The sequence below is a fragment of the Scomber japonicus genome, chromosome 6 (assembly GCF_027409825.1).
Source record: "Scomber japonicus isolate fScoJap1 chromosome 6, fScoJap1.pri, whole genome shotgun sequence".
Classification (NCBI taxonomy): Eukaryota; Metazoa; Chordata; class Actinopteri; order Scombriformes; family Scombridae; genus Scomber; species Scomber japonicus.
This window is the reverse complement of record NC_070583.1, coordinates 22,260,971-22,288,726: the sequence shown is the minus strand read 5'-3', so window position 1 is coordinate 22,288,726 and position 27,756 is coordinate 22,260,971. Positions and strand designations below refer to the sequence as shown.

The following is a 27,756-nucleotide window of genomic DNA, read 5'->3' as shown; positions in this document are numbered from 1 at the left end:
AGCTGAATATTTAGGTACAGTAAGGAAAAAGTCAGAGCTGAAAGAATTTCTTGATTTATTAATCAATAGGAAATTAATGGTGAATTCATTTTAGTAATGTTTCAATCATAAATGTGAAACATTTGCTGGTTCCAGTTTCTCCTATGAAAGGATTGGCTGCTTCTCTAAATTCTCTGTTATGCATCTTTAGGTTTTTGACCAATTTTCACTATATCCTCCTGGCTAAAATAAAGGATTAACCAATTAATTGAGAAAATGCTCATCTGATGAATCCTCAATGAATATAATTGACAGTTGCAGCCCTGACAAAGACAGATATTATCCACCTTGCCCAGGCAAATTGCAACATTAACATGATCAGTATCATTTCAACTCTCTGCCATTAAAGTCCACTGATCCTCCCAGACACAGCAGTGTGGGGACAGTGGTCTTATCAAAGCGACCAACATTCAATGAGCTGGGCTAGTCCGTTTGTGACACAAACTTCAATTAATGAAAAGTGTTGGTCATTCATGCCATGTTTTCTTCCAAACAGGTGGAAAATTATTTTGCTTCTGGAGTCATTTATCAAATGACGGAAATATATAGAGAGATAAACGCTGAGACAGACGGAGAGAGAAAGAGAGATAGATAGAGAGAGAGAGAGAGAGAGAGAGAGAGAGAGAGAGAGAGAGAGGGTGGGATGGAGGGAGAGGTACGAAATGCTAATTTTTCCCCGCTTGTCCCTAGCAGCTGGTCTAGCTGTTTGACATGTGTGATGAATGGTGTTGCATTGGTACTGCTGCCCTCTCACCTCCGCTCATTGTCACCAGTCCACAGACAAAGGGGAGGAGAAAAATGCTGCAGCACGAGCACTAGATGCTTCCTTTCATCAACACATCCACACATACACACAGATATATGCAAGCACATACTCAGCAGCTCCCTTCTCCCAGCGCAAACACATTGGTACAGACATCAAAGCACGCACACATGCACACTCACACACACTCACACACACTCTTACACTGATAACTTGTATCTTACTGCAGTATGCATTTGCTGAGCAAAGCTGATTTTCCTCTGCCTGGCTAACCAGTTTTTGCTCTCTCCACAGACCATCTCCACCAACATCTGATGCAACAATTACAGGTCCATATGGAAGCACAGGCTTCTGGGAGTATGTAGAGACACAGGTACATCACTGCAAACTGCACATTTGCTGCACACTCTGGTGGAGGTGAGAAATGATGAAGAGGTGGAAGAATGCACACTGGTAAACAGTTGGAAATAAAAGATGGGAGTGGAGGGGGAAAGTTGCTTTGTTAGCAAGGAGCGGTGCAGTCATTACTTGTCCTGCCCCCGAGGTACTGGCAGAGGAAGAGGTGTGAAATGGGAGCAGTTCCTGCCTAGTCTGCACTGATGGGTTTGTTTAAAGGGTCATGATAGATTGGCAAACCTTTGACATAAATAAAAATGCAAAAACCTCCCAACCATTCCAAATAAATACAATGAGAATAAGTTATTCACACACCATTATTCTTTCACTCTATGTGAGGTTATTTTATGCATTAATGGCTTTACAATTCCTAAGAATAAAATGCTCCCTCTGAAATCTTTTCCTATTTTACACTAATATTGTTTCCTAAACACCATATAAAAAACTTAATTGCATGAAGGAATAAAGAGAAAGCTGATTAACAGCTGATTTAATGGCCCAGTGTATGCTTGCTACTGGGTTCTAACAAGACTTTAATGTGCACATGGGCAAGCACTTCAGACAGGGAAAGTATCACTGTGATGGCAGTGCCAAGGAAGGTAGAGAAATAATCATTCTAAACAGTGCAACTTTGTATCCAAAATAATTAAATCCCATGAGATCTGAGGTTAAAGTAAACATGTGTAAATAAGTCGGTTTCCACAGCTTAAGAGGGAGCTATTTTTAAATTGAGACACCCAAGAGTAAAATATAGTAGGTAAAAACTGTGTGCTCCCTTTGTACCACCAGATCACTGCTCTGAGATGAACAAACAAATATTTGTTCATTAAGTTTTATCCGTTGGAAAGAGGAGAGTGAAGAGGAACACAGCTAATGAAAGAGAGCAATAAGTAAAATTAATGTGACAAAATAAGTAATAGGTAACACAAATCTAAATAAGAATTCAACATTCTTATAAAATAATCAGTCAGAAATGAAAGAGGTGTGTGTGATAATATCAGACATCAAAATGAGTGCTGAAGAAATACACTATTAGCTCACAGAGTTATGATTATACATAACTGTCATTCTATCATTCTACATTCTATCCACATTACACCATCAACACAGGTATGTTGTAAAGTAAGACTCACTGCAGGAAACAGAGCATCTTGTTGGATGCTCAGACGTGTATGCATCCAGAGCAGAACACACTTTCACACAGCTTATCTCAGGCCCTTGTAAACATGGACAAAATGATACAATCATTTCTTCCCCAAAATGTTTTATGAAAAGTCACATGCTGACACACAATTCTTCATGACAGAATTTCAGTGAGAAATGGCAGCTAACAGCATGGACTAACCTGATCTACCATTAAGTTCTTGCAAATTATTATGTCCCAGATCACTAAGGAATATCACAGGGTCCCAGCCCATCATCTTCAGTATCAGTAGGAAGTATGCCATGCACTAGTGACACAGCAGATGTCTGGAGGAGAATATTAGATACCTGCAATATATCATGGTAATGTTTCACTCATTTCAACTAAATGAGTACTGATGCAAATGAGCTTATAGCTATTTTGTTGCAACATATTTAGTGCACTGTCCCTGTTCAAATAAACAACAAAGGTATTGCAAGTTAAAAAAAAAGAAAAAAAAGAAAAAAGGTGTCATTTCCCCTTGTGTGCACAACCTAGGAAATAAATGTTCCAATTCCACAAATGTGTTCATAGACTAAATTATGTAAATTATGGATCAGGATCATCTTACAGCAATGACACAAATCTGTAGAAGCTACAGCTTTCATAAAGCAATATGAGACCTCTCTCAGACCAGGTTTGGGAGTTGTCACCATGTAGCAAAACTGTAAACATCCTGACAAACATCTCAGTTTAGCAGCAGAGCACTGACTAACTCTTGCTCCTCTTATTATGCCAGTCATATACAAACGTGCCATAAAGAGTGAGCTGTTTTACCTTAAACAGGTGTTCTCTCATCGCATGTCTCTGGGAAAAATAATCCATGACAGCTGTGCTAGGGGGACTGAGGTGGAACAATTCAATTTAGCAACCCAAACTATTCACATTACCTTTTGCCATTTAGAAACTATATTGTTACAGGAAATGTGTGTGGATTAATTGGTACAGGTGCGCATGATTGGCGGTAATTTTGGGAGTAGTCCACTAATATGTTGTGGGGAGGGCTATGACACACTGCCATATATAAATCAGGACATTTTTATATTTTGTGGTGGATTACTGCAGGATAAATATTACAAATTAAATTATGATTTCATATATTAACATCATACCACTTTTATTCATATTATGTAGAATTAGTCGGAGGTTTATTAGTCATGTGCCATGGAAGTCTACCCTGCAGATGTCTACCTTGCCTATTAGTATAGCCTGCACCTGGGGTCTGACCCTGTTGGTCAAAGTGAGATCACATATTGGCTTTCTGTTTAATTACATTCAGCCCCAAAAAATGTATTTAAGGTCACAAACTGAATGCAATTTCAGCTGAATCATTTCAAAGGGCTCAAATGGCTTGTCCTGCAGAATTTGTATCACCAGATTCAACTTTGTCTACAGGCCTCTGTAAGAAACACAGAGGTCACAGCAACGTCCTGCTGTCCTCCTGTGCAATCTACTTTTAGGATGCCCCTCAATGTGACACCTTTAGCATGTTCTGTAGAAACTGGAGGATTTCAGTGGCTGTGCAGAGGAGGCAGACCACCAACTGACTTGGACCATGCTACAAACCACAAAGTGGGGCAGCTTCCACTCACCCAACATGATAGACACTGATACAGAGAACAATCCTTGTTATTCTTATTTGTTAAGTGGAAAATCCTGATGCCAATTCTCAACAGACAATCCAATACTAAAGCAAATGCACACGCCTTTTCCTGCTTGCATGGAAATCACAAATGCCCCACACGTATAGTTGGTATATTGACAGGTATGGCAAATGTATGTCAACTGTTCGCATGGGGTCAGTCCATACATATGGAATATGGAAAATTAGATTATAGGTGGAGCATGTCTGATGGAGAGATGGTGAAATAAAAAACAAGCTTTTTTTGGCTCATTTATATCTGCACATAATGCTCATTAATTGACTCTTCCTAATTGTTTTTAATTCAATGTTTTGCACCATTTCTTTCACAAGTTATGTTACTGTGGGCTTGATATAAGAGAGATTGGAAGCAAGCTGCATGTCTCTGTGATTTAGGAGATTTGGATTTGTGTTTGAAGCTGGTCTTCTAGAAGGATCAAGGTAGGGATTGGTTTGACATAAAAAGCACAGCTGAGTCAGGAGCTCTTTCACTAACACACACTAAGTAAGCTACATATCCTCTGTGCACATATACACACAACAGACAAACAGCACAAGATAACTACACAAGTTGCTGAGTCAAGCACTATGAAGATATCAGAAGGGGCATGTTTTGGAGAAACAGGCAAAATGTGCAATTTCCCATGTTGTTGCTGCAGTTTAAAGAAATGGCCTATAAAAGCTGACATACAGCAGTTTACAGACATTCTGTGACAATTATGACTTATCAATTCCTCTGCACTGATGTCTTTTTTAAATTAATTTATCAAAGACAAACAATCTAAGACTTTTTCATTTTTCAAAAATATTTTATTTGATATTGATCCAGGTACAAGGAAATAAAAGAACATGGATTTATCTTACAGGACATGGGAATGAGACTGTAAAAGTTTATTTTCTTGATCCACTCTCTTTTCGGACAAGGACATGCAAGTGAATACAGAAGGTGGTTTTACAGAAAAAGAAAAAATAAACCAGAATGTACTGTACTGTAGAAATGGCATTGGATCAGGGTGTCATTTCACCCCATACTGTACAGAAAGATTTCACTCAACAACTTTCTCTTTTTGTCATTTTTAATCCTCTTTTATAGCAAAAAGGCAACACATAGATAGGCTACAAAGAACCAACAATATTGAGAAAATGATCAAAAGAGAGAGAAAGCCAAAGTACCTTCATCCTTCCAAAAAGATGTTTTCTCTATTGTCTTGACAAGCATACTGTGAGCAGTTTTGCTCCTTGTGTTCAAAAAGGTTTTATGTTGCTTTAGTTTTGACATGAGAGGAGCAGTGTTGTGAACATGCAGGACGTAGAGTGACTCAGAGGACAGCTGAACCGGCATTCACCGTGCTGTGATCACAGTGTGCCTACAGTATCATCTCTCCTTATGGCCTCGCTGCTCGGCTCTGACAGCAAACTTTACAAGGAACAAAAAACACATTTTATATTCCACAAATCTTTATGCATATTTCACAATATACTTTTATTATCATTTTAATAAATACAAAACGACACTGTGATTTAAAAGAAAACAATGAGTATTAAAGAGACACTAAAACGCATTAGACATAAGAAATATCAATCTTAATTTGGTATGTTCTTTTACTGACATCTTGTCTTATGGTGGATGAACCAGCACATTATACTTGGAATCAAAATCCACAGCAGAAAAGAAAAGAAGGGACGACAGAATCGGACATGAGAGGGATATCTTTGTCAATGAAAATGGAATGGCATAATCAAGTGGAGATGCATATGGATATATACACATATATACACATACATAAACACCACCAGAATGTAAAATAACCTGAGATACTCTTTGCACCTCATTTCCAGAACACTGGCCACTGGGTGGATGATATAAAATGACGATGGCATGACGACAACAGTACAACAGCATCTGACGGCCTTAAGTTTCCACCCCCCTTTTATCAACATTAGCAGTACAAAAAAAGACAAAACAAACAGTCATTGAACCACAAAAATCCTGAACATTAATATTGAAAACATTGTTGTAAGCAGCGTTTTGGAGTCCATAAAAGGCATACAAAGAAACAAGCTTTTTCATTAAAAAAGGACAACCAATAAAACATTGTCTAAAAAGACAAGAATTAAGAATTAGAGGCTGAGAAGTTGAAGTGGCAGATGATAAGTGTGTGTGTGAGTTGTGGCGGTCAGGCAGGTAGAAAGTGTTCGGCTCCATACTGTGGCGGTAGACATGGAGGCATTGGAACCTGCTAGTTAATATACAAGGCTTTTCTCCGTTATCACTTGACTTGTTTTGGATCAAACTCAAAGCTACATTTGTAAATTGTACACACACACCATTTCTTTTCAAATCTTAAAGTTACTGAAACAAGACTGTGCTGATCATAGTGTACTGGTAACTGAGGCACCGACCTTTAGAGCAACATCTGCATTTAGGGTCACTGTGTTGTTTTCTTGGATGATACTGTACCGTAGATAATATAACAAACATAAAACAGATAAGTGCTCTAAAAAGAAAACAATATTAAAAATGGATGGAACAAAAGACATAAAGTTAAAACACAGAAGTTGTAAACAAATTATGTTGCTCCACTAATATTTTCGGTAGCTTTGGGAGGATCATTACTACTAAACAGAATCAGTACTCTTCTTTGTGATGTCTGCTTCCCTATTAAGGCTAAAAAGAATCATAAATCTACCTCTTTAAGTGCTACGACTTAACTACAGCATGAGGACAGATATCACAGACTCCTCCTCCCTTTTGACCGTTTTATGGTTAGTGTGCTGTTATGCCGAACGAGGAGCGTAAACTCAGTATAGTAAAATTATTTAGGCAGTAAAACATAAAAACAAAATCAACTCAAAATGCTTGGAGACCCTCGTATAAAAATAAAAAAACCTACACCCCCTCACTCTGTTTCAGAGATAGTGCCTGGAGATGTCCAGAACTAAATGTTTCCGATATCAAACTATTGTGTCAGGACAGTTAATTAGAAATTAAATAATCAACTCAGTAACCTAAAGTAAATACAGTATCCTCTGTGTACGATCCAGCATCATATCTGCCCTTCAGACCCTCAGGAACCTTGTGTCTGCCACCCTATTAGTCTCAACTATGGAAACGGGTGCCTTATTTGTTGCTGTCTGTGAGCAAAGCCTTACTCTTTAATATATTTCTGTACATTAGTATATAATTTTCTTCTCTTTACTTTACAGTACAGAAACTCCTCTTCACATATTCTTCCGGTTCTTCATGTCAGCAGGAGCTATGTTTTTGTGCTTATCACCAAAAATTGCAGTGCAAAAACAATAATTAATAATAATAATGATAATAATTAATGGTAACTATTAACAAACAATGGATTATAAAACAATTATTTTATGGCACAACAGCCACTCAATTCACATATAATACAAATAACCAGATAAAACCAATTGTTCCTGTATATGGAAATAAAAGAGCTCAAACTGAATCAGGCTTGCATAGCAATGCAACAACAAGTTAAAGAATATATTTACAGGAAACAAAAATTCCCTTTTCCCCAAGGGCAGTTACCAGAAAATGTGTTCTCATATAGATGTTTTCTTTTTCTTTTTTTACTTGCCTTTTTCTAACAAAAAGAAAATTACAGTAAGGTAGGAGGTGGAAAATATTTTCTTGAGGACGAAAACATAGTGAGATGTACAGTATGTCTGTGTCTATACATCACATTTACAGTTCTGTGACACAGCTTTTCTCTGTAGTGCCCTCTGCTGCACTCTTTTCCTCTGAGAAAACACAGGTAAGGACAAAGTTCATTGCCCTCAATAGGAGGGCGTCACTCTCTCGAGGAGAGGCCAGGTTTTCTCCAGTTCACGTCCCAGGCAGATTACTCTGTGGGAAATGAAAATAAAAATAAGAGGGATGTCAGGAAATAGCCCTGTATAAATACATTACATTTCCCTTAAATATTTTATACGGTACCTACAGGTTAAGTTTTGTTTAAAATAAACAACAAAACAAAAAATAAAAACAATTTCAATAGATTAATGCTCGACACATTGCAAAAGGGTGCAGTACCAATTTTAATACCATTTCAAATGTATGTGGTGCTGTTACTGATCCTAATCCTTAAATGGTCATATTATCTTAAAGATCACAGTATAACCAAGCTGTAGCTGTGGCTTTCTCTACAATGCTTGGTTGACAACCGATTCTCCTCAAATGGAAAAAGACTGTACTACCATCTCATACACCTTGGCTGGATGTAAAGGCACACTTTAAACTCAGACAGCTAAAGTTTAATACTCTTCACTCAACCATAAAGTTTTATATGGTCTGGGAACATTTTCAAGTTCCCATTAATGTTTATGATAATACGATGTATAGTTTCTGTTTTTTCCCCCCTCTGATAGGATGTGTTTATGTATGGGGGAGTAGTAGGCTGGTTTAGATGTTGATATGTGTGGGAAGTGACAGTTGGTTTACTGATTTATATTTGGAAAATTCGATAAAAATATTGAATTTTTTTGGATAGATTAGCTGGACTATAGCTAACAAAATATGGCACTGATTCATGAGTGTTGGAGGCACTGAAAATGTGGGTGGGACATGCAAAAAAAGGTCCGGCACCAGACTTAAGCCAATAACGTTGCACTTATAAGGCATGCACCCTAACCACTCAACCATGCAGGCACACCACAGTGATATGTGTCAACTGTTAGTTAAGACAACAACAAGGCTACTGTCAGTGTGTATACTACAGATTTTAAGTAACTTAACATCCTGAACATCTTGTTGTAACAGTGTGTGACAAAATCTAAATGAGCTACCCGACATCTCAGCATCAATGACAAACTACGGTTAATAGCACTCATGTGTACGTGTGCACGCTGTGTGAGAATCTGCCTGGGTGTAAGGTAACAGTGAAAACGTGGAATGGAGTTTCAATGAATTGGGCATTGTCTCAAAGAAGCAAGGAGAATGAATGATAATGATGCACTGAGACAATGCTCTGAAAACAGTGCTGAGTGGATAGACTGATGTACTGATTATAGACAAGAGGGGGTCCTAAGTAATAATTTTTAAAAGTGGGTGGGGCTTGTCCCACGTTCATATAACGGTAGCGACACCCATGCTGTGATGTCACTTTACTTTCTTTGTTGTTCAACACAGGCTATAATACATCATGATACAGTTTTACGTACATAACTCTCCCGAGTACTGTCCTTGTCCATTGGTCCCCAGGAAATCAGCGTGCTCTATGGCGGTCCACTGTTGTGGCTGTCGTGGACCTTCGGTCTTGCGTGGCCCTGTCGAGCCCTTGGAGGAGGCTGTCCCAGAGGAGCTGTGGCCACCGGGTGAGGGGAAGGATGGTTTACTGTATGGCAGGCACCCGTCCTCTGAAAACACAGAGGGACCCAAAGGCACACTTTAGGCTTAAGGAGTGGACACAACACATGACTTTTATTGTTGCAGAGAAACACATCTAACATCTGATGCATGGAGACAAAGAGCACTTTGCAAACCTCCCCTCTTCCTGACATCTGCAGAGTGGTGGTGCCAACAGGCAATGCCAGGGCATGCCGCAGAGAGGATTCTCAGCCTCACACATGGCCTTGCAGCTACCAGCCTTATGAGGGGCAAATACAATAACAGAGGGACCACTGGCTGCTGTGGCACCCCCTGCTGCAGGGTAGCATAACATTGACCCTCAGCAGCCTCTGTCGTTGCGTGAAATCTCATCAAACTGCTTCCCACTGCTCTGCTAATGACTGTAATAGAGCCTGCCCCGACCTCAGTGGATTCTACTGTGAATCAGTCAGCACTGTGACACATATGGGAATTCACCTATGGGGTTTTTTGTAAAGATGCTGATTGCTGCACCTGTCTTTGTCTCACAGTTTCTCTGTGTCTGAGATTGCCTGTCTGAGAAAGTCCTGGCACAAAGAGGGCAGGGCGCACAGCATGGAGATCTCTAATGGTCACAAACATACACACACACACATGAACACAGGCACACGCAGATGGGGTGTAGAGTGGCTGCTGTTTGTGTGAGAAAAGAGAGCCGAAGCGATTAGAGTGCATTTCAGGGGCCTCCTGCCTGACTTGGAGTGGAGCAGGCCAACATTGGCAACAGTTACAGGGGCATTGGGGAGGCTGAGGGGGGCATTCTGGAAACCAGAGCAAGTGGCAGACAGTCCAATCTGTTCATGGGAGCCTAGTCTCAACGCAGCTTGAGAGCTAACTTCAACACAAGAACTTAGATAAAAATCTTCCCTCTGTCAAGCTATGGTAGCAGAAAGAACTCCTTTGCCCTTGTTGTTTTCTTGTCATGAAATCAATGCAATAAAATATTTTTTGTAATATTTGTAGTCAAATTTCCACTGCCACTTTAATATCAGCATTGTTAAGGTTGTGACACTAAGATATTGTATTTGCAAAATTATTTGATGGATTTTGTTAGTTTGGAAGTGGTTCATAACTCTGTATCTGTATATTTACATTATTTTGGAAGCCTTTCACCTTTAGATATAAATATATGAGTGGGTGGAAATCCTGGCGTGTGTGAGATGTTTGATAAACAGGTTTAGTTAACAACATGGTGTTTTCTCTGGTACCATCTTCCAAGTTTTTTCATTTTATTGCCCCACAACGAGGTTCTCTCTCTAGGTCATCCCTGGTATTACAATAAAGTTTAGACTTGATCCAACCGTACCAGTTTTGTGCCCTCTGCGCCCATCGTCAGCTCGGTCCATGGAGCCCAGCCTGTCTTGAGCCTGGCGATGATGTTCCAGTGAAGTGCGTGTCTGTCTGTCAATGGAGCTCTTCATGTCGTCCTGCCCAGATATAGACGGGCGCTCCAGAGATGAAGCCTTCCTCTCTGTTGGGGGTACCATGCTGCTTATACTGCGGGCCCCTTGGATACGGCCCTGCCCCTGACAGGGAGGAGGCTCAGGGGGAGGAGGTAGGTCTGTGCCAAAGGGAAACCCACAGAATAAATCTACTGAATAAACACATTTCTTAAAAAATGTAGTGTTAATATTATATTACTATAACTCTTTCTTGTGTATACAACAACCCATGCATTCTACATAAACTATTTAAGATGTGTTTTTATCTGCATCCTCACCGTCTGCACCAGCATCTCTCCGGTGGGGTGCTGTGCCCTGGCTGCGGGGTTTGCGTGTGGGCCTGGTGGCCCTCTGGTGGCCCAAGCTGTGCGTGCCGACTGTGCTGCCATCTGTTGAGAATGGACTGCTGGGCCGGGGCCTGTGGGACAAGCCTTTACCTGCAGGAGGGAAACAGGCACACAGGCCAGCTGGTTAATAAAGATATTAAGTACTCTACACCAAGACAGTGAAGCTGAGGTCGTCACCAAGAGAGGTAGAGGTTATCAATCATGATCCAAAAACCTATTAAAAAAGGTTTTTTTATTAGAAAAGAGAGAGTTTTCCAGTGAAGCCTGTAAAATGTTGCAAGTATACCTGGTCACCAAGATATTATTCTGTCATCAGAAAGCAGGAGTGCAAAGCCAAGTGAGTTACAGCAGAGCTGAGTTAAAGTTAAAGACAAAAAAGATACCCAGCCATATACAACAGGTGCCATGCACAACCTGGGCACAGCATCCACAAGCAGCAGAGAGGAAATCACAAGGCAGGATCATGGGGGAAAACACCAGCCAATGGATGACAGGAAGGACAATCAGAGCAGAAAGGAATAAATCATCTGCCACCGGTAGAAGTTCCAGACCAACGGTGGGTAGCTAGTCTCCACACACCAACCTCTTTTGCTGAGACTAGTGCCCTCCAGGCGGTAGCCTGCCTTGTCTGCAGCAGCCACCAGGGCCTGGGCAAAGCTGCAGTGGGTAAAGATGGAGCCATCTGATGAACTGCCCAAACTGGACCTATGGCTGGAGAAATTACGCTCATCCTCTGAGGCTGAGCCCCACCCATTCACCATGGACCCTGTGGAACACCACAGGTTTCAGCAAATGTGTGTATGCCTGTCTTACACTGTAGTAGTGAATGCTATATTTTCTGACTACTGTTATTCCTTCAAAACCCTGATATGCAAACACCTCACACACATCATGTTCATATTTTTCACCTCAGTGAAAATAACCTTTATGGATATATGATCTGCTATACTGAACATATGTTGTTTCACACTACATTTAGATGGATATATGTATTGAGTAATCGTATACAATAGAGGTAATATTAACATCCCACACTTAAATGACTCTGATCTGCTGCAGGGCATTACTGTTCTTGCAGGTGAGTCCTTTTGTATAGTTATTCTGTTCTGGCCTGCCCTCCCTCATCTACAAAGACATGCCATAGATATATTGCATACACACACAGACAGGTGCACACAAACACACACAAGAATGTACACAGATGAACAGCAGGACTGCCATCACCTGATTTGGCTCTTCTTTTGATAAAAAACAATGAATGCACCTGTGCAGAGCAGAGTTAGCAACAGTACTGCCTCAGGTGACGCAGATGAAACTTCACACAAAACAGTGTTTTAAATCAAACACCTGGTGGTATGTACACTGTTTTTTTGTTTTTAAATTCCTGTTTAATTATGCACAGCCACCACTGTCTAAAAGGAGCTATAATTATAGGGAAAAAATCACTGTATATGTTACTTTCAAGATGATTAAAAGATAGAAGGTTTAATCAATACACAACTCAACATGTTACAAACTGAATCAAAATGGCTTGCATAAGGAAGATATATTGACAGATTTCTATTTTTTTTTTTACTTTTGGCTTATGCATGTGTGCTACTGTATTTCTTCATGTTTAGACTTTTCTTCATGTTCAACCAGCACTTTAAATATAAAAGTTTCAGTCTGCCAATAAAAATATGCCACTTTGGCAAGCAAAAACACAGAGAACAGTCGCTTAATGTGACAGCTTTCTGTGGGACTGGTTTGGCAGACTTTGCTAAAGTGGCACTAACCCAAGTGCTCTGCTCACACACGCTATTTCTCTGTCATACAATACACAAGAGTGATGTGATTGAACAGAATGGCATAACAGGGAACTGGAGGTGCAAAGGTAAAGGTTGTAGAGAGAGCAATGGGGACAAAAAGTTAGCAGCGAGATTTATTAAAAGGTCAGTGTAATACAAAACATGATGACAATCCTGGCCAAGACAGGCTGGCAGAGAGACTGAGGTTTAAATGATGTCAACTCGTACATGTATCTACCATAGTAATAAAGTTTTCCCTCTCAGATGGTATTGCTCACTCTGTATAATATGACACATATAAAATTGGCAAAAACTTGGTACAATGATTGTGATTTATTTTGCCAGATACATTGGGAAATCCCCTTCAAAGAGTTTTCCAACTTCCCCATCTGTGAGTCTCTTCATCTTTATGTCTCAAAGAGGTGGTTACTCAGTCATCGGGTGTGACATCAGGGAATTGCACCTTCACCAGCTAAAGTTGCAACAGATTTTCACTCCTACTGCAGTAAAATTCAGATTCAGATTAATGGAAACCTCTATAAAATATGAGCTTGTATAAGGTAGAGAACCCTCTTACAGACCCATTTTTACAGCACTAACTGAAATCCAAAGCAGTAACTACTTCGAGCCCTCCATCTTGCCTTGCTATTTTCTTTGAAATTCTTTTCTAAGAGTTTTTCTCCAAGAAAGAAAGACAGCAATTCCACTGGGTCCTATCCTCTCACAAAGAATAGAGCAGATAATGAAGTATAGACAGTGCCAGCCAAAGCACTGAAGCCTCCAACTCCTCCGGCTCAGCAAAGGAACACTGCCTCAGCAAATCACATCACAGAATGACTTTTCAGCTGCACTAACTGCCACTTTCTACTGCTGAACCTCTGGAGCACTTCTATTCTCAGAAATAGCAGTCCAATCAAACTGTGATCACTGTAACATAATTTGATAAAAATTCAATCTAGTTTTCTTTTTGCTGTTGAAATGTGTTTTTTTTTCTTCTGCAGCCCCTAGGGTTTGCACTCCACGCATGTCATTTTATCATGTCTCGAACCAGAGCAATGGGCCTAGCCATGTACTCTAAAAACCATTGGCCGACACCTCGTATGTCGCATGCACTGCTAAAGCAAGGCCAGTAAACGGGAGATGGTTGGGGTGCAGTAAAACCCAGCCCAGGTCCTCCCTGCCACTAAAACTGATTTATACTGACGGAAACCCTATCTGCATGTCGTTAAGCGGGAAAATCATTTTCCCTGACGAGCAGGCGTCTCTACCTGCCATCAGGAGACGTGACCCTGCTCCTCACAAACCTGGCATGGCTTTATGGGAGAGTAATCGCCCAGAACAGCCCAGCTTTCAGCTCATTGTAGGCGTAACAGCCTTACTGTTACCACAGCTCAGCTTTACATGACCTATACCGCCCACTCTACACACAAAGCCAGGTAATACCTATGTGTTCACTCCATCTTTCTGGCTCAAGCAAGGCATGGCTCTGGAATATCCACAGCAACACCAGGATTTACATTTATCTGCTAAAAATGTGTTGTATCATCTCAGAGCATAGAATAACACATAAAAAAAACCTGTGCAGACAATCTGCTGGTGAAAAATGGCCCCTGAGGAAAAGGCTGGATCTTTTCTGGGGCATCAGTGAAAATGTTTGATTTACTGGCCTTTGGTGTAACATTATGAAAACAGACCTATTTCCATATTATTAAAACAATGACAAATCTATCAAGTGAGCCTCGACAGGAATCACACTCCTACCCCCCTTTTTTTTATATTGCCTCAAAATGGTGGCCACCATAAATCTCAGCGATTTCCCCTATCCTCCTTCTCTTCCTCCCACTAACCCTGAAGCTGGGACCGTGTCTATGCTGTCAAACGATGGAGTGTGAAGTAGACTTGCAGAGAGATAAGAAGAAATAGTGCTGTCTTCAGAGTAATACAGTGGAGGAGAGATGCAGCAGATTAGAGCCCAGTTGCTGCTTTATATTCCTCTAAATACATCAGCAGTAGCATGTGTCAGCGCAACCAAAACCACTGTTCCATCATCCAATGGAAAACTACTCTTTAAGGCTGCCACTGACAGGCTAGACCAACAAACAGCACTGTCAACCCTCTTATTCTGGCTCAGCCCTTCTACCTTCAGATACAGTATATATTTTGTGCTCAGCTCCAATTGCTTTCCACCCACAGATTTCATGATATGCATTTCATTTTTCTAGTACTCACTGACTATTGCGAGACCTGAGATATATACAAAATGTTGCAGTGTTACACAAGTAATTCTTTTTAATCACAACCGGTCCCTATAAGCCACATATCTTTCATTAATATTGCTCCAGTTTTACCCTCTAGTTTACAGAGAGATATTGAAGCTTGGGCAGCCTGGTCAGTGTGAGAGCAGCAGTCCAGAACCCAGCTCTGCCGCCGCCATGTCATACCCTTCATATGTCCCCCTGACAGACGGCTGTAAAAGTTTCAGTGAGTTGTAAAAATGGAAATGGTGCCTCTCGTCTGGAATGGAATATGCCGCACGTGAAATTTATTTCAAATCTCCTTCGGAAGATATGGGTGGCGCTGGCTCTGGTGCGGTGTGTGAGTTAAATCACAGTCACTCTCCCCTGCTTGCCTTACCTCTTCCTCCTTTTAATTTCCCTCTCAGTATCCTGTTTAAAATTCATGGACTTTCTTATCTCTTTTTTTGGAAATGATAATTATAATTCCCTGGAGTCTGCCAGAAGTGCTTTAAAAACTTGATTGAGGGACACTCAGTAAGCATGTTAACCTAAAAATTAACACATAGCAGACTCATGAAGAACATGCTGTGAACAACAATCAATTAATTGTAAAACAGGATGAAACAACAATGAGACTTCAAATAATTTGTACCCATTCACAGTGATTACAGCAAAAGTCATTAATATTTAAACAAAAACGTAGAACCCCGATTGAGAAGTGTCAAAACAATCTTAAAAATGATTCAGGGAGAAAACAGACTTAATATTTGATTTTATAAATATATGATTGATCAAAAAAATGGGGCTAGTTTTAGTTTATAGATTTTGAAAAAAAAAGATAATTAAAATACATTGAAATACAGTTCACAAATATGCACATTATGTAGCACCAATGTCACAGCTATCTTACCTGTTAAAGAGCTGTCCAGGTTGTCCATGCTAGACCCTGGCGTGTGCTCAATACCACGGGGATGTCTGGCTCCATAGCCTTCATCCTCCTCCTCATCTTCCTCCTCCTCATCCTCATCAGGCAGGTCAGTCTCCAGGTCAGAAACCATTGTGCTCGACACATAGCCCACTGGAGGAGCCGGAGCCTGGGGAGGAAGAGAGCCCCCCTGCATGTGCCTGACAAGAGAGTAAGACAGCGTATTACTTTACTCAGTATGCACATACAGTATACATCAAGGAATGTGGAGGTGATTAAGTATGCAGTAAAGGAAATATTCAAACGTTTCTGCTCTACAGGAAGGCACAGAAAAAGAAGGCTGTATGTGGGAGTGTGGAGCTAATTTCGGAGACCTCTTCAACATGTGAAGCGCTGAATACATTTGGACAATTCCAATAATTCTGCGTCGCTGCTTGCATGCTAACACAATGACCTGCTAATTGCTGCTGAGATGGTACAAAGGCATGTTCTCTGGGCCTGTCGACACATGGCTGTCACCTCACTGGCAGCTCGCTCTGCTGACAGCCGCATTTGTTTGAGGATTGCAATATCTGACGCGGTTTGCAGTGGGAATTGGTTGTAATTACTGGCCCTCTGGTGTTGTCAGAAATGCTCTCTAACCAACATAGTCATTACAGGGTAACATGACATCTCTTTCCTGACAAGGCTTCCCTGTCCCACCCCCCCACACACTTCACTATTATGAATGAATGCCAGTTTCCCATTCTCTCTGCATTGCTGACAGAATGAAGCATGGCCTTCATCTGACTTGCATGAGCACAACAACAATGGAATGTGCAGTAAGGGTGTGGGGGGAGTAAACAACCATGGGTAAGAAATTGTGTCTCTTAGAGTGAGCAAAATACAGTAGTCGCCTAAGTGGTAGCATGGGCCCATTAAAATGAAATGATTAATGGGTTTATCTCCACTGCACAAACAGTTGACATGAAGAATACTGCAGGACCAAAATAAATCCTGGCTGCAATAAAATGTACAGAGAGCGTTGCAAAATAACAACAGTGCATATATTATCAACTAGAGCGATAGACAGAAATATACAAATTAATATGCAAATTCGATATTAATTACTTATAAAAAAAGACACATTTCAGTGTGGTAGTGTAATTGTGCACTTTTAAAGACTTAGGGGTAGAAATTACCATGTCTGTTTTGCCATGTCCAGTTGGTATGCTCTAGTTATCTCATCCAAATGTGCCTGGAGCATGGGTTGCATCTCGTCCCGAGGAGAAGGGGTAAGGGTGGCTGTGGACTGCTGTCCAAAGGACACGGCAGCTGGGGAAGACGCAACCCCCCGGATGGGCGGGGTGGGAACCCTCTCCTCCTCTTCCTCCAGCTCATCCTCCATGCCCTGGTGTAGATAGGTCTGCACAGGCATTGGTGGGCCCCAGCCATCACTCTCATACCTGAAGTATGAAGAGATATTTACTTGACAAATGTTCTCAAAATGTGACATTGTTTTAGTCTTGACAATTTGACAATTTGATTGTAAAAATACCAATGGACAGAACCAGAATAAAGTGTATTAATCTCCTAAATGTTTAAAATGTTAAATGATGGAGAAGAGGGTATTTTTAACAGTAAATCGTATTCCTATGTGAACACAGAGCTTTGTGACCTTGTTCAACTTTCATAAGAATTTGTTATGACACTCCTGAGTGGAATTACAGTCGTAGTCAGGCTTCACTTCCTTATAGCTGTGCTTATACATGCTGAAATAATACTAGCCATAAAGAAAATGTTCATTAAAGAAATTTGTCAGTGCACACTCCGTAGGACATAACTGTTTTAATCTGCTGCCATTAAGAGCAGCCTCAGATTTACAGTGCACAGGACTCTTCATTTGCCAGATAGCCTATTAAAGCAGATGACTCTCCCAGATTGGAAAAGGGAGTAAGATGACTTAGTACCTACTGGACCAAAGAGGGACACACGCACAATCACTTAAATAAGTGTCTCTTACTTTGTACCTAAAGTAAAGTGTTGTCTGGGCTTCAGTTGGATTTACATGGTGTTAAATGTAAATTAAATGTTTCTAAAAAATTGTCAACTGATTACAAAAAGTCATGTACATAATAACAGTAGAGGTAGAAATAAGATAAAGAGATCAATAAGAATTCAGACAGCATTTTACATCTACTTCAGTCTCAGTGGATGGATAACACCATGTTGGTATAAATCCCCCACTCTGCCTGTCTCTCTCTTTCTTTTCTCTTTATGAAACAATGCAATTATTAATTTTTAATAATTTTTTTCCCACTGTGGAATTCAGCAAATGGATTAATCTGAAACCACCTGTGCTAGTAGCAGCAGTACACTGCTTGAATAATTTTTTTTCTTTCTTTTTTTTCCAATTATTTTCCAGTTCCAGTTCCAGTCATCCCATAGATTGAAGACAGGATCAGCCGATAGTTTGATCTGCAGCCATCTGTATATGAGTTTTTGTACAAGTGCCTGTTTAAGTGACTATGTGTGTGTATCAGACTGCCTAGACACATTGATCCTTAACTTTACTGTAAATGTACAGTGGTACAGTAATTAGCTGCAGATAAAACAGAGCTGCAACCAGTTATTACACATAGCATGTGTTGTGTTGCTCGCCTTGGCAAGTGCTGTTTTGTTATTTCCAGATTTCCATATTCAGATTTTTTTACTTCTGTAGTGGCCAGAAGAAGTGACACTCACAATAATAGTATAAAGAAGCTCAGGTGGACATAATAGTAGATGATAAACTCTGTACGGGACACATACCCTCCTCCTTCATGGTGCTCATTGGGATAATGGTCCATCTCTGTGCCAGGGAGAGGGTGAACTGGAGGAGGGGGCAGGGGAACATTGGCCCAGTTGGACCCATTGGCTTTAGTGGGTTTGGAGCTTGCCTTGGTCTTCTTCTTCTTTCCTCCTTTTCCACCTACAAAAGGAGGGAGTGTATTCAACCCACTGAAAATTTAACTGTGAAAGAAAATCAATTAAAAACTAATACCCTGGCAGAATAATATTGCAAATTACAGGAGCTGCTTTTGTAACAAATGTGTATTTTAGTGAAACTCAGTTTAGTCCAAACACAGTTACTACAGTACTTAGATTATAGATCAATTTTGACTCAATTTCAACATACCCTTGGAAAGTCGTACACAATTTCCAACACAAGATTCAAGGCTGCCTGATGAAAAGCATGCTTCCATTGATTGATTGGCTGAAAAGCCTCAAATCTCCATAGAAACAGGAGAGAACGGCAGTAAAGGAGGCCAAGGCAGACCTTTGTGCTCCACCCATCCCTCACTGTCCCCTTTCACACCAGGCTTTGGGTTCCACAATGAAATATCTCACTTCACAGCATCATCATAATGAATGGCTTGTGTAGTGTCAGTGTGTCCCTAATGGAATTCACTGAGAGTCTATTACTACTTTCATTTCTTTTATTACACCAGAGAGCCGCTAACCCCATCCATTTCCACTCATATCCCTCCAATACCAGATTCTCCTCTGTCCCATCCATCTTTATAAATCTGCCAGCCAGGTCAATACCGGGTTTTATATGATTTGGTCACTGTGGAAGGGACAATTTTTTTCTGTTTAAAACACATTTGACTTTAAGCCAAAATCTGTTTTTAAGTTAAGGTATGTACAGCATTCACATTTTCTTACAATAGAAACAGGACTTGCTAATGGAAACTTAACTTTAACTAGGGTTAGATCATTATACAATTAAAAATACAAGTCAACTTTGCTCTGAACCTTAACTCCAACTACATTTTAGGGCTGTCCTTTGTTCTGACCTATCTCGTGAACAAAACATCATCTTTACTAGCAATTCTTAGCGAGTTACAACTTCCACAAATGCCTTTTATAATTAAATAGTACCTGTTGACAATTCAGTCTTTATAATTAAAAGAGACTATAGGTACATTGGTCTATGTATCCCAAAGAATAGAATATGTATATCTGACTTATTCAAATAAAGAATAAGATGTAGCAACCAAAAACAGTACATTCCATACTGCAGCTACAGGTATCAAATCATGATGCAATGTCAAGATTCATAAAGCTTGAAAGTTTAAACATGTTACATATTTGACCAAAATATCCACATGCAATATTTTGCTTGTAGATACACTCATTGCAACACAACTCAGGAACAAACATATGTGACCTCTACCAATACAGATAACAGTCAAGACACAACAAGTATAGACATTTCTGACAGGAGTGAAAACAGCGCTACACCATGCTAAGACCGAGATACATAGATTTAGTTCATAATCTATTCTTTGACAATTCACACAGTACACTTGTTGCACACACAAGTAGTGTATAGCTGTACATTGTTGGTTTATCTCAACCTATACTGTCTCATAAAATGTATGGAGTTAATAACATAGTGCACTTCATCTCAATGTTGTGCAACCCTATACATTACCAATCATTATTCAAGTGTCAAGTGCTTCATTTATATCACTTTCTTCCCATGCTTCTTACTTTGTGCATACAGACAGAATGTTGGGAGACATATAATATTTGCATGTTTGATCCATTTGTGGCAGGCTAAAGTGCATCTATAACACCTCACATCTCCATCCAGGAAATACCTCAAACTGACGTCACAAGCCACACAGATTAGTGAAAGCCATATTTGGGAAACTCTGTTGAACACATTATCTGTCATTTATTGGTTAGTCTCTGCTGCCAAAGTCCTGTAATCACTTTCCCCAGTACCACAAAAAAGCTGCCAATATTGCATCTTGTGCTATGTAACATTATGCACTCTAACATAATCTAATAAACTGGCAAAGTAAAAAGTAGATCACAGTCATGAAAAGAAACTTACAGAAGCAATGACACATTTCAATGACTGATCACACAAGCCAGATGGTAGACACGTCACACATGCTGTACAATGTCTCTGAAGTCCTGAAAAACTCTGATTATGTTACTTTTACCATTCTTGTAATAGCAAGGAAAACATAGCACTTCAAAGATGAGCATGGTAAAACTGTAGGGGAAGGAGAGGAAATATCAAGCGTGAGGGGATAGACAGGGTGTCAGAATGATATTAATAAAGAATGGAAGTAATAAAAGAAACAACTGTAAGCCCAAGGCAGGCGGCACCACAGTGTAAGTATAGTCTGAAAGTAATTGGGTTTCCTAATCGTACCTCTGGGCGACGCTTGACTTTTACCAATAAATGGTGAGCTGACGTGATTGTTCAATCATCCTTAGTCCCTCCACACAAGACCAGCCATCAATATTGTAAATGAGCCTCTTCTAGGAAAGGATGGTCTGGCACTGGAATTACAACAGCTCACCCCAAATATGAAAAATACAGAGAGAAAGGCTGTGGCTAGGAGCTATACATGAATTACACAGCTAACCCATCTCCTCTGACAAAACAGGGCCTCTCTTCAAAGGGGAACTCATACTAAATATAGATTCAGCATTGGGTATTTATACCCAAGGTTTGGGCGCTCCCAGCATATAACTGTAGGGCTGCATAGCCTTGAGCTTGCTTTGTTTTCATTGGGTGCGTCAGTGCTGAGGGAAAAGCCACAGAGCAGAGACTCTAGGAAGGCTATGCAGCCAGATATAACTTATGAGTGGGAGAACTTTTCAAAAAGAGCATCAAAATAACTGAAAGTCTATCTATCATAATTTTTGTGGCTCAATTAAAAAAAAAACAAATAATCAAAAAACAAACAAAAAAACATGTTACATAATGAGGTGAGAAGCAACACACAAGGCAGGAGCACAACCAGTTACACACAACCATGGACTTCACACAATCATGGATGTTGAAGCTTCACAGATCTTTGCCTGAGAGCAGAGCAAGTCAAGGGGTCTCAAACTGCTACAACCCTCCCACCAGAAATAAATGAAAAAAAAAGAATAGCTACCTCGATTCTATAATACTAAGAAAGGTTTTAATGAGCAGCTTCATGTCCCCAGTGGAGATCCATGCTGCCATGAAAGCTGCTCTATTTATGTTCCTTTTCATCCTGCTCTCCTCCTTCAGACCTGATATTCATTATTCCTTCCATCTCCTCAGAGGGAGAGCAAGGCACTGTAACTTCAACTCCCCCCCCTTCAAATGCTGAGTTTACTTTGGTTGAAGTCTGAATCAAAGCTTAGCTTGTGCTGATTCAAATTTACTTCACTGTTGTAAGCTACAGTATACTGCACAGCACACATTGTACAGAAGACATACTGTATATAGCTTGTATATCACTTGTTCAGTATAGTAGTGAGTCTCATGAATAAACACATCTGATGTTAATTAATTCATATGGCATCTTTAATTCATATACTTTAAGTCTTCAGATATATTTTCCCCATTAACAGGTGAAAAGCTACTTGCCTGTTCTACCTTACATTATCCAATCTTCTGATCATATATTTATTTATAGACTACAATGTAAGGGTAGAAGGTTGATTGAGTTGAATTATTTAAACATTTTTTCTTCTAAATACTGTGCATTCAATTTCATTTGTTGATCTCCACATGTTGTAAGCCTTTGTATCCTCTCCATTTATGTAAATCATAGTGCTTTAAAGGAATATTTTGACCCTACCAAAATGTGTAAAAACAAAAAGTTGATGTTCTATAGAAGTTTATGTACTAGTACTGTAGGTGATATATATATAACCTTGATGACCATCAGGCAAGCTCGTCTTGTAGTGTTTGTGCTTAGTGAACCATGGCTGCTGGCTGTAAATTCATATCGAATGGACAGATGTGTGGGTGGTTTTTCTTCTCATCTTGATCTTTTCATCTAACTCTGCAAGAAACCAAATAAACGTACAGTAGGCTATTTCCCCAAATTTTGAACTTTTCCTTCAAAGCATATTCTCCTACACACTATACATTAACTGCTAAGATAAATGATGTAGTTTGTGTAAATTGTGTCTCTCTTCATCTCATGAAATCATAATCAAGCTAAGAGCTGTCAGCTCAGAACTGACATTAACCTGCGTGTCTATGGGAGGAATCTGCCTGTAAGGCATGACCACTAGACATCCTTCTCTCCAGCCCACTGTGTGCCAGAGCATTGAATTAGAGACCAGTTAAGGCAGTGGCTTGTAACTAGATAAAAGAGGAGAGTGGAGGGGAGGCAGGCAGAGGGCTGCCTCGGTGTCCTATAAATGACATTGTAATTCTCTGAACATGGGTTTTAGTGTAGTTGCCCACCATTAGGGAAGAGGGAAAAAGGGAGGTATTTTTGCCACTTTACCCAGCCAAGCATCTCTAATGGTGTGTGTGTGTGTGTGTGTGTATAGTCCACTCCGTCTGAAAGACTCCCTCTGCCCCTATTCCCGTCTGCTCACTCACATAGTGAAAGACAAAGCCTTTACAAGGACCGGCAGTAATAGCAGAAACCCAGCATTAGCACTTGCAGCCATATTCTGTCAGGAAATCATAGTATTATTTTGTCTCTCTGATTTAACTGCCCTATTTCTTTATGCTCCAATAATCTGTCGACTACTATCCTATATCACAACATGACTACATATTGCAGTTCATTTTATTCAAAAGATAACTATAAAGCAAGGGGGTAGGTTTGGTTTTAATTTTAGAATAATCGTGTATTCATACTTGCTCTCTATCACCCTTTACTCACATCACTTTTCTGTTGTAATAAACATTCAAGTAATCTGTTATTAAGTTACATTTTCAAGCAACCAATCCATTACTGTTAAAATATTGCATCAGGCTGGAGGTTCGCTGTGGTAAGAACTCAAGCAGAGAGATTACCTCAGCATGGTTTTGTTGATAGCAACAGCCATACTATCCATATTGCAGTGGCCTGTTGCAACCGTTCTAGAGGGAAGGTACTAAATGAGGACATAACTCACTTCACTCATGGTACAAAATGTAGTCCTGTGTAGACAGCAACAAACGTAAAACTATACTAGAAACAGTATAGAAAAAAACCTGTGAAGAACAGTAACACTCATGTACCAAGTAACATTGGTGATGAACACATTGCCCAAGAGCATGCTGGGAAGCTCCACCCACCTACCCCCAACACGCTACAATATTGCCATATGTTTATTTTGTCACTGTTTCTTTTCTAAAATGGAAAATGGGGACAGATGGCATTAAATAAAAAATAAAATTTCCTGCTAATTTCAAAGATGAATGTTTGGATTGATTGGATTCTTATTAACTAAGCTCAGCTGTTAGTGGCACTTTGGTTCTTCTTTAAAAAAGGACCGGATGTCTTAATTTGCTTTTGGGAGGAATCTTCATCAACAGTAATAAAGTTGTTTAAGCAGCATGTCTGAAGAACAATCACAAATTAGCTAATAACAACTAACACCTAAAATAAGATACAATATCAAATGATCTTACTTTTGTCCAGTTTTTGAATTCTGTGACGTTTGGGACATATAAACTATAAATACTAATGGCTTCAGATTGTGCACCTCATTGACTCCACCACTGCTGCTGCTGCTGCCAGGCTGCTGCTAGTCAACCATTCTTAGAGCTCAAAGTCGAGGGTTTACCAGGTCGACAGGTCACAGGTGTACTTTTTTTTGTAGGAAACAAACAACCCTGGCAACTCTGAATAGACCTAACAGTTAACATTATAGGAGTTAGAAGCGGCTAGATTGTTTGAGATCGGTAGAAATAGTGGCAGGAACAATCCAGCAACACCTTGATATTGGTATGGCCAAGTCCCTACTGTCTATACCCACATTTACGCCTATGTTATAAAGCATTCATACTGAACTGTAAGCAGTGGGAGCTGAGTGAGCAAAGCATCTCTGGTGAGGGAGAGGGATTATGTTAATAAACAAATTCTTAGATGTCAGGTTTTTACATGCAAGTAACAGACCAATAAAGCAATTAAGAAATCAGTCCATCATAAAGTCGAGCGGCAGAACCCCAGAGGGTGTCCCAATCTGTTTCATAATATTCTCTGCTACATAAACCAACCTGAGAGACTGCCGCTTCGCTCTGAGCTGTTGTGAGAGCTGGTGGTGCTGAAATCTTGTGATTGGTTGTGTGGTATTCTATTAGACAATCCTTCGGCCAATCGGTAGTCAGGAATGAAAAGGAGGGCTACAGTGGGGGTTAGAGGGCAAAAATCACAGTGGCATCAGGTGTTTGGCAGTTAGCACAAGCACATGCAAACATGCAATTAGAGCATAAAGCAAGCAGGACATATTCAGGATCATACATTATACAAACAGCACGTTTTCAACCTGTCATTCACTTTATGATTTGTATTCAATAGATTTGTTGTTGTTGGTTCAAAAAATATTGCAATACTCCTCCATTAAACTCTTCTCAATTCATGAAATGGGATAAATGAATCAATAGTGGGGGATTTTAATTCAATATTTGTTCCCCCTCAGACAGATCATATTTAATCACATGTAATCATACTTCTTAAAGTAATGCCAGGGAGATTTAGAAAAGTAGTTTTTAAAGATCCATTGAATTAGAGGGACTATGTAAAAACTATAATTAATATGTTTTAGACTGTTGAAAAATGAGATTATAAATATGTATTAGAATAAAGTTGAGGCATACTCATTAAACCTAAAGTATGAAACTCAACCTGGCTTTAAAAAATCCAGCATCAAATCCATGGTAATTAATTTGGATTATTTTCTTAAATATTAGCCAACCTAAAATGGATTGGTAATTACTCCGGAGGAGAAGTAGTACTATCATGAAACCCGGGCAAGAAAATGGATGGATGACTTAGCTGCACTACTCCTTCATGAGATGTTTATTCAACTTTGAAGAGTAACCAAAATTATGTCTGCTGGGGGAAAAATTACTCACTTTAAGAAAACCTCTCTTCGACCACAGTGGGGTTTAGAAAGACTTTAGACACTATTGGTGGAAAAGGGAGTTTAAATTCCAAATGGCTCCCTTGTCATAACTGTGAGCTTTCGGCTTGTGATCTGGGTTCACTCAGTTTTTAAAGTATGGAACACGATGAGAATAATGGCTCTAGTTCACATATCATACCACACACACAAAAAAACATTTGCTGAACCTCACACACATCAAGGCAACAATATCCCCACAAATCGCTATTTACACACTCAATTTCTCAATGTATCTTACTGTTGTTGCAGGAGTTCTTGTCAGGCAGGGAGTAGCCCAAGTTAGCCATTTCCTGCTTTGCCTGGAGTGAGGCCTTCCACTGGGCCTCAGGTAGGTCCACAGCCAGCTCATGGATACTGCTAGAGTGGAGAATCTGGGTGGTGGCATAAGGAGTGGCCTGGGATGTTTGGCCTGGGCTGTTATAGTTGGCTTTGGTGGTGAAATCAATGCTGCTGTAGATGGCTCCATCAGAGAGCATGGTGCCTGTCTTATCCCCTTGCCCACTAGGGAGATCTGGAAAAGGGTAGGATGAGGGTTTATAGAAATGTAGTTGTCTTCTTAAGGACATTTTGACATCACTTAAAACCCAGGAGTTTTTTAAATAAAAGCTGTTAGATGGAAAGACAATAAAGGATGAAGACTATCAAACTGTATGTCAGGTTTTGAGAGACCATGGCCTGGATTTTACAGTCTGGGGCTTGATGCTTTCAGGTTATCTCAATTCTTAAGAAACATCACTTAAAAGATTCATCTCACTGAACAAAAAATCATCAGTTATTCATGCATTCAAAGCCTCAGCCTCCCAGCCGAGGTGCCCCGTTCCCTCTTTGCATGTGTGGATATCTCACTCCCCTCCCTTCTGTGTTAAACATGAGGGATAACGCTGCTGTTCTGCATGTGTGTGATGAGAGAGGGAAAGACAAAGAGAGAGAGAGGTAGGAAAAGAGCAAGCAGATTCTCTCCGTAGTGCATGGTTTGCATGCCCACTGAAGGGGAGATGATGTAAAGCCATGGCGGAAGTGTCCGCGTCTGCGCCAGTCAAGCTGTGCCTGTCCTTCACGACTGGCTGCTCAAGACCATCCTTTCAAACACCCATTCATCCCCTGCTCGTCTGCCCGTCTCTGCCTCGCATTCTCTTGCTCTGAGGTATGGGCTATGACACCAGGCTGGACTATTTGCCATTACTCAGCTGACAGCAGACGCCTCCGATGTGATATATAAACATACATCCGAACACACAAGCAATATGCATATATGTATATGTCTTGTGGACATCCATTATATGTACATGATGTACAACATGAGCTCTGGTAGAACAAAAAGCAAGGCAGGCCATCATCTTTCATCTTTTATGGTATTTTTCTCCTAAGAGACCACCAGGGCAGACCTTCACTTACCTCCTCGGCCAAAGTTACTCAGGTCATTGGGTCCCCCGGAGCTGCTGTTGACAGGCAGGCTGGTTGCTGGCCAGGAGTCCGCTAACCAGGGGTAGCCTGGGTCACTGGCATTCAGTAAGCCTGGTCGGCTGGGGGGACACACAGGATGCCACACCAGATTAAACACAGGCTGTAACTAATACCTGAGGTTTATATGTATATATATATAAATACCCAGTTATTAATTATGCATAGCTTAATTCTACATCACATTACTGCATTGAGAAATAAAGAAACATGACAGCAATCAGCAGTGAGACAAAGTAAAGAAATAAAATTAAACATATGTTTAAACA

General features: G+C 40.2%; 1 protein-coding gene across 1 annotated transcript in view; it reads right to left on the bottom strand.

Annotated features, from left to right (window-relative positions):
* Positions 1-4,824: 4,824 nt before the first annotated feature.
* robo2 (roundabout, axon guidance receptor, homolog 2 (Drosophila)) overlaps positions 4,825-27,756 on the bottom strand; it is a 163,436-nt gene continuing 140,504 nt past the window's right edge. The window contains exons 20-29 of the mRNA XM_053320673.1: positions 27,422-27,549; positions 26,265-26,537; positions 18,935-19,094; positions 17,326-17,589; positions 16,130-16,344; positions 11,779-11,961; positions 11,127-11,285; positions 10,713-10,967; positions 9,202-9,396; positions 4,825-7,888 (exon numbers count right to left, since the gene is read on the bottom strand). Coding sequence (XP_053176648.1) covers positions 7,887-7,888; positions 9,202-9,396; positions 10,713-10,967; positions 11,127-11,285; positions 11,779-11,961; positions 16,130-16,344; positions 17,326-17,589; positions 18,935-19,094; positions 26,265-26,537; positions 27,422-27,549 — 1,834 coding nt within the window. The 3' untranslated portion in view covers positions 4,825-7,886. The remainder of the gene's footprint in view (positions 7,889-9,201; positions 9,397-10,712; positions 10,968-11,126; positions 11,286-11,778; positions 11,962-16,129; positions 16,345-17,325; positions 17,590-18,934; positions 19,095-26,264; positions 26,538-27,421; positions 27,550-27,756) is intronic.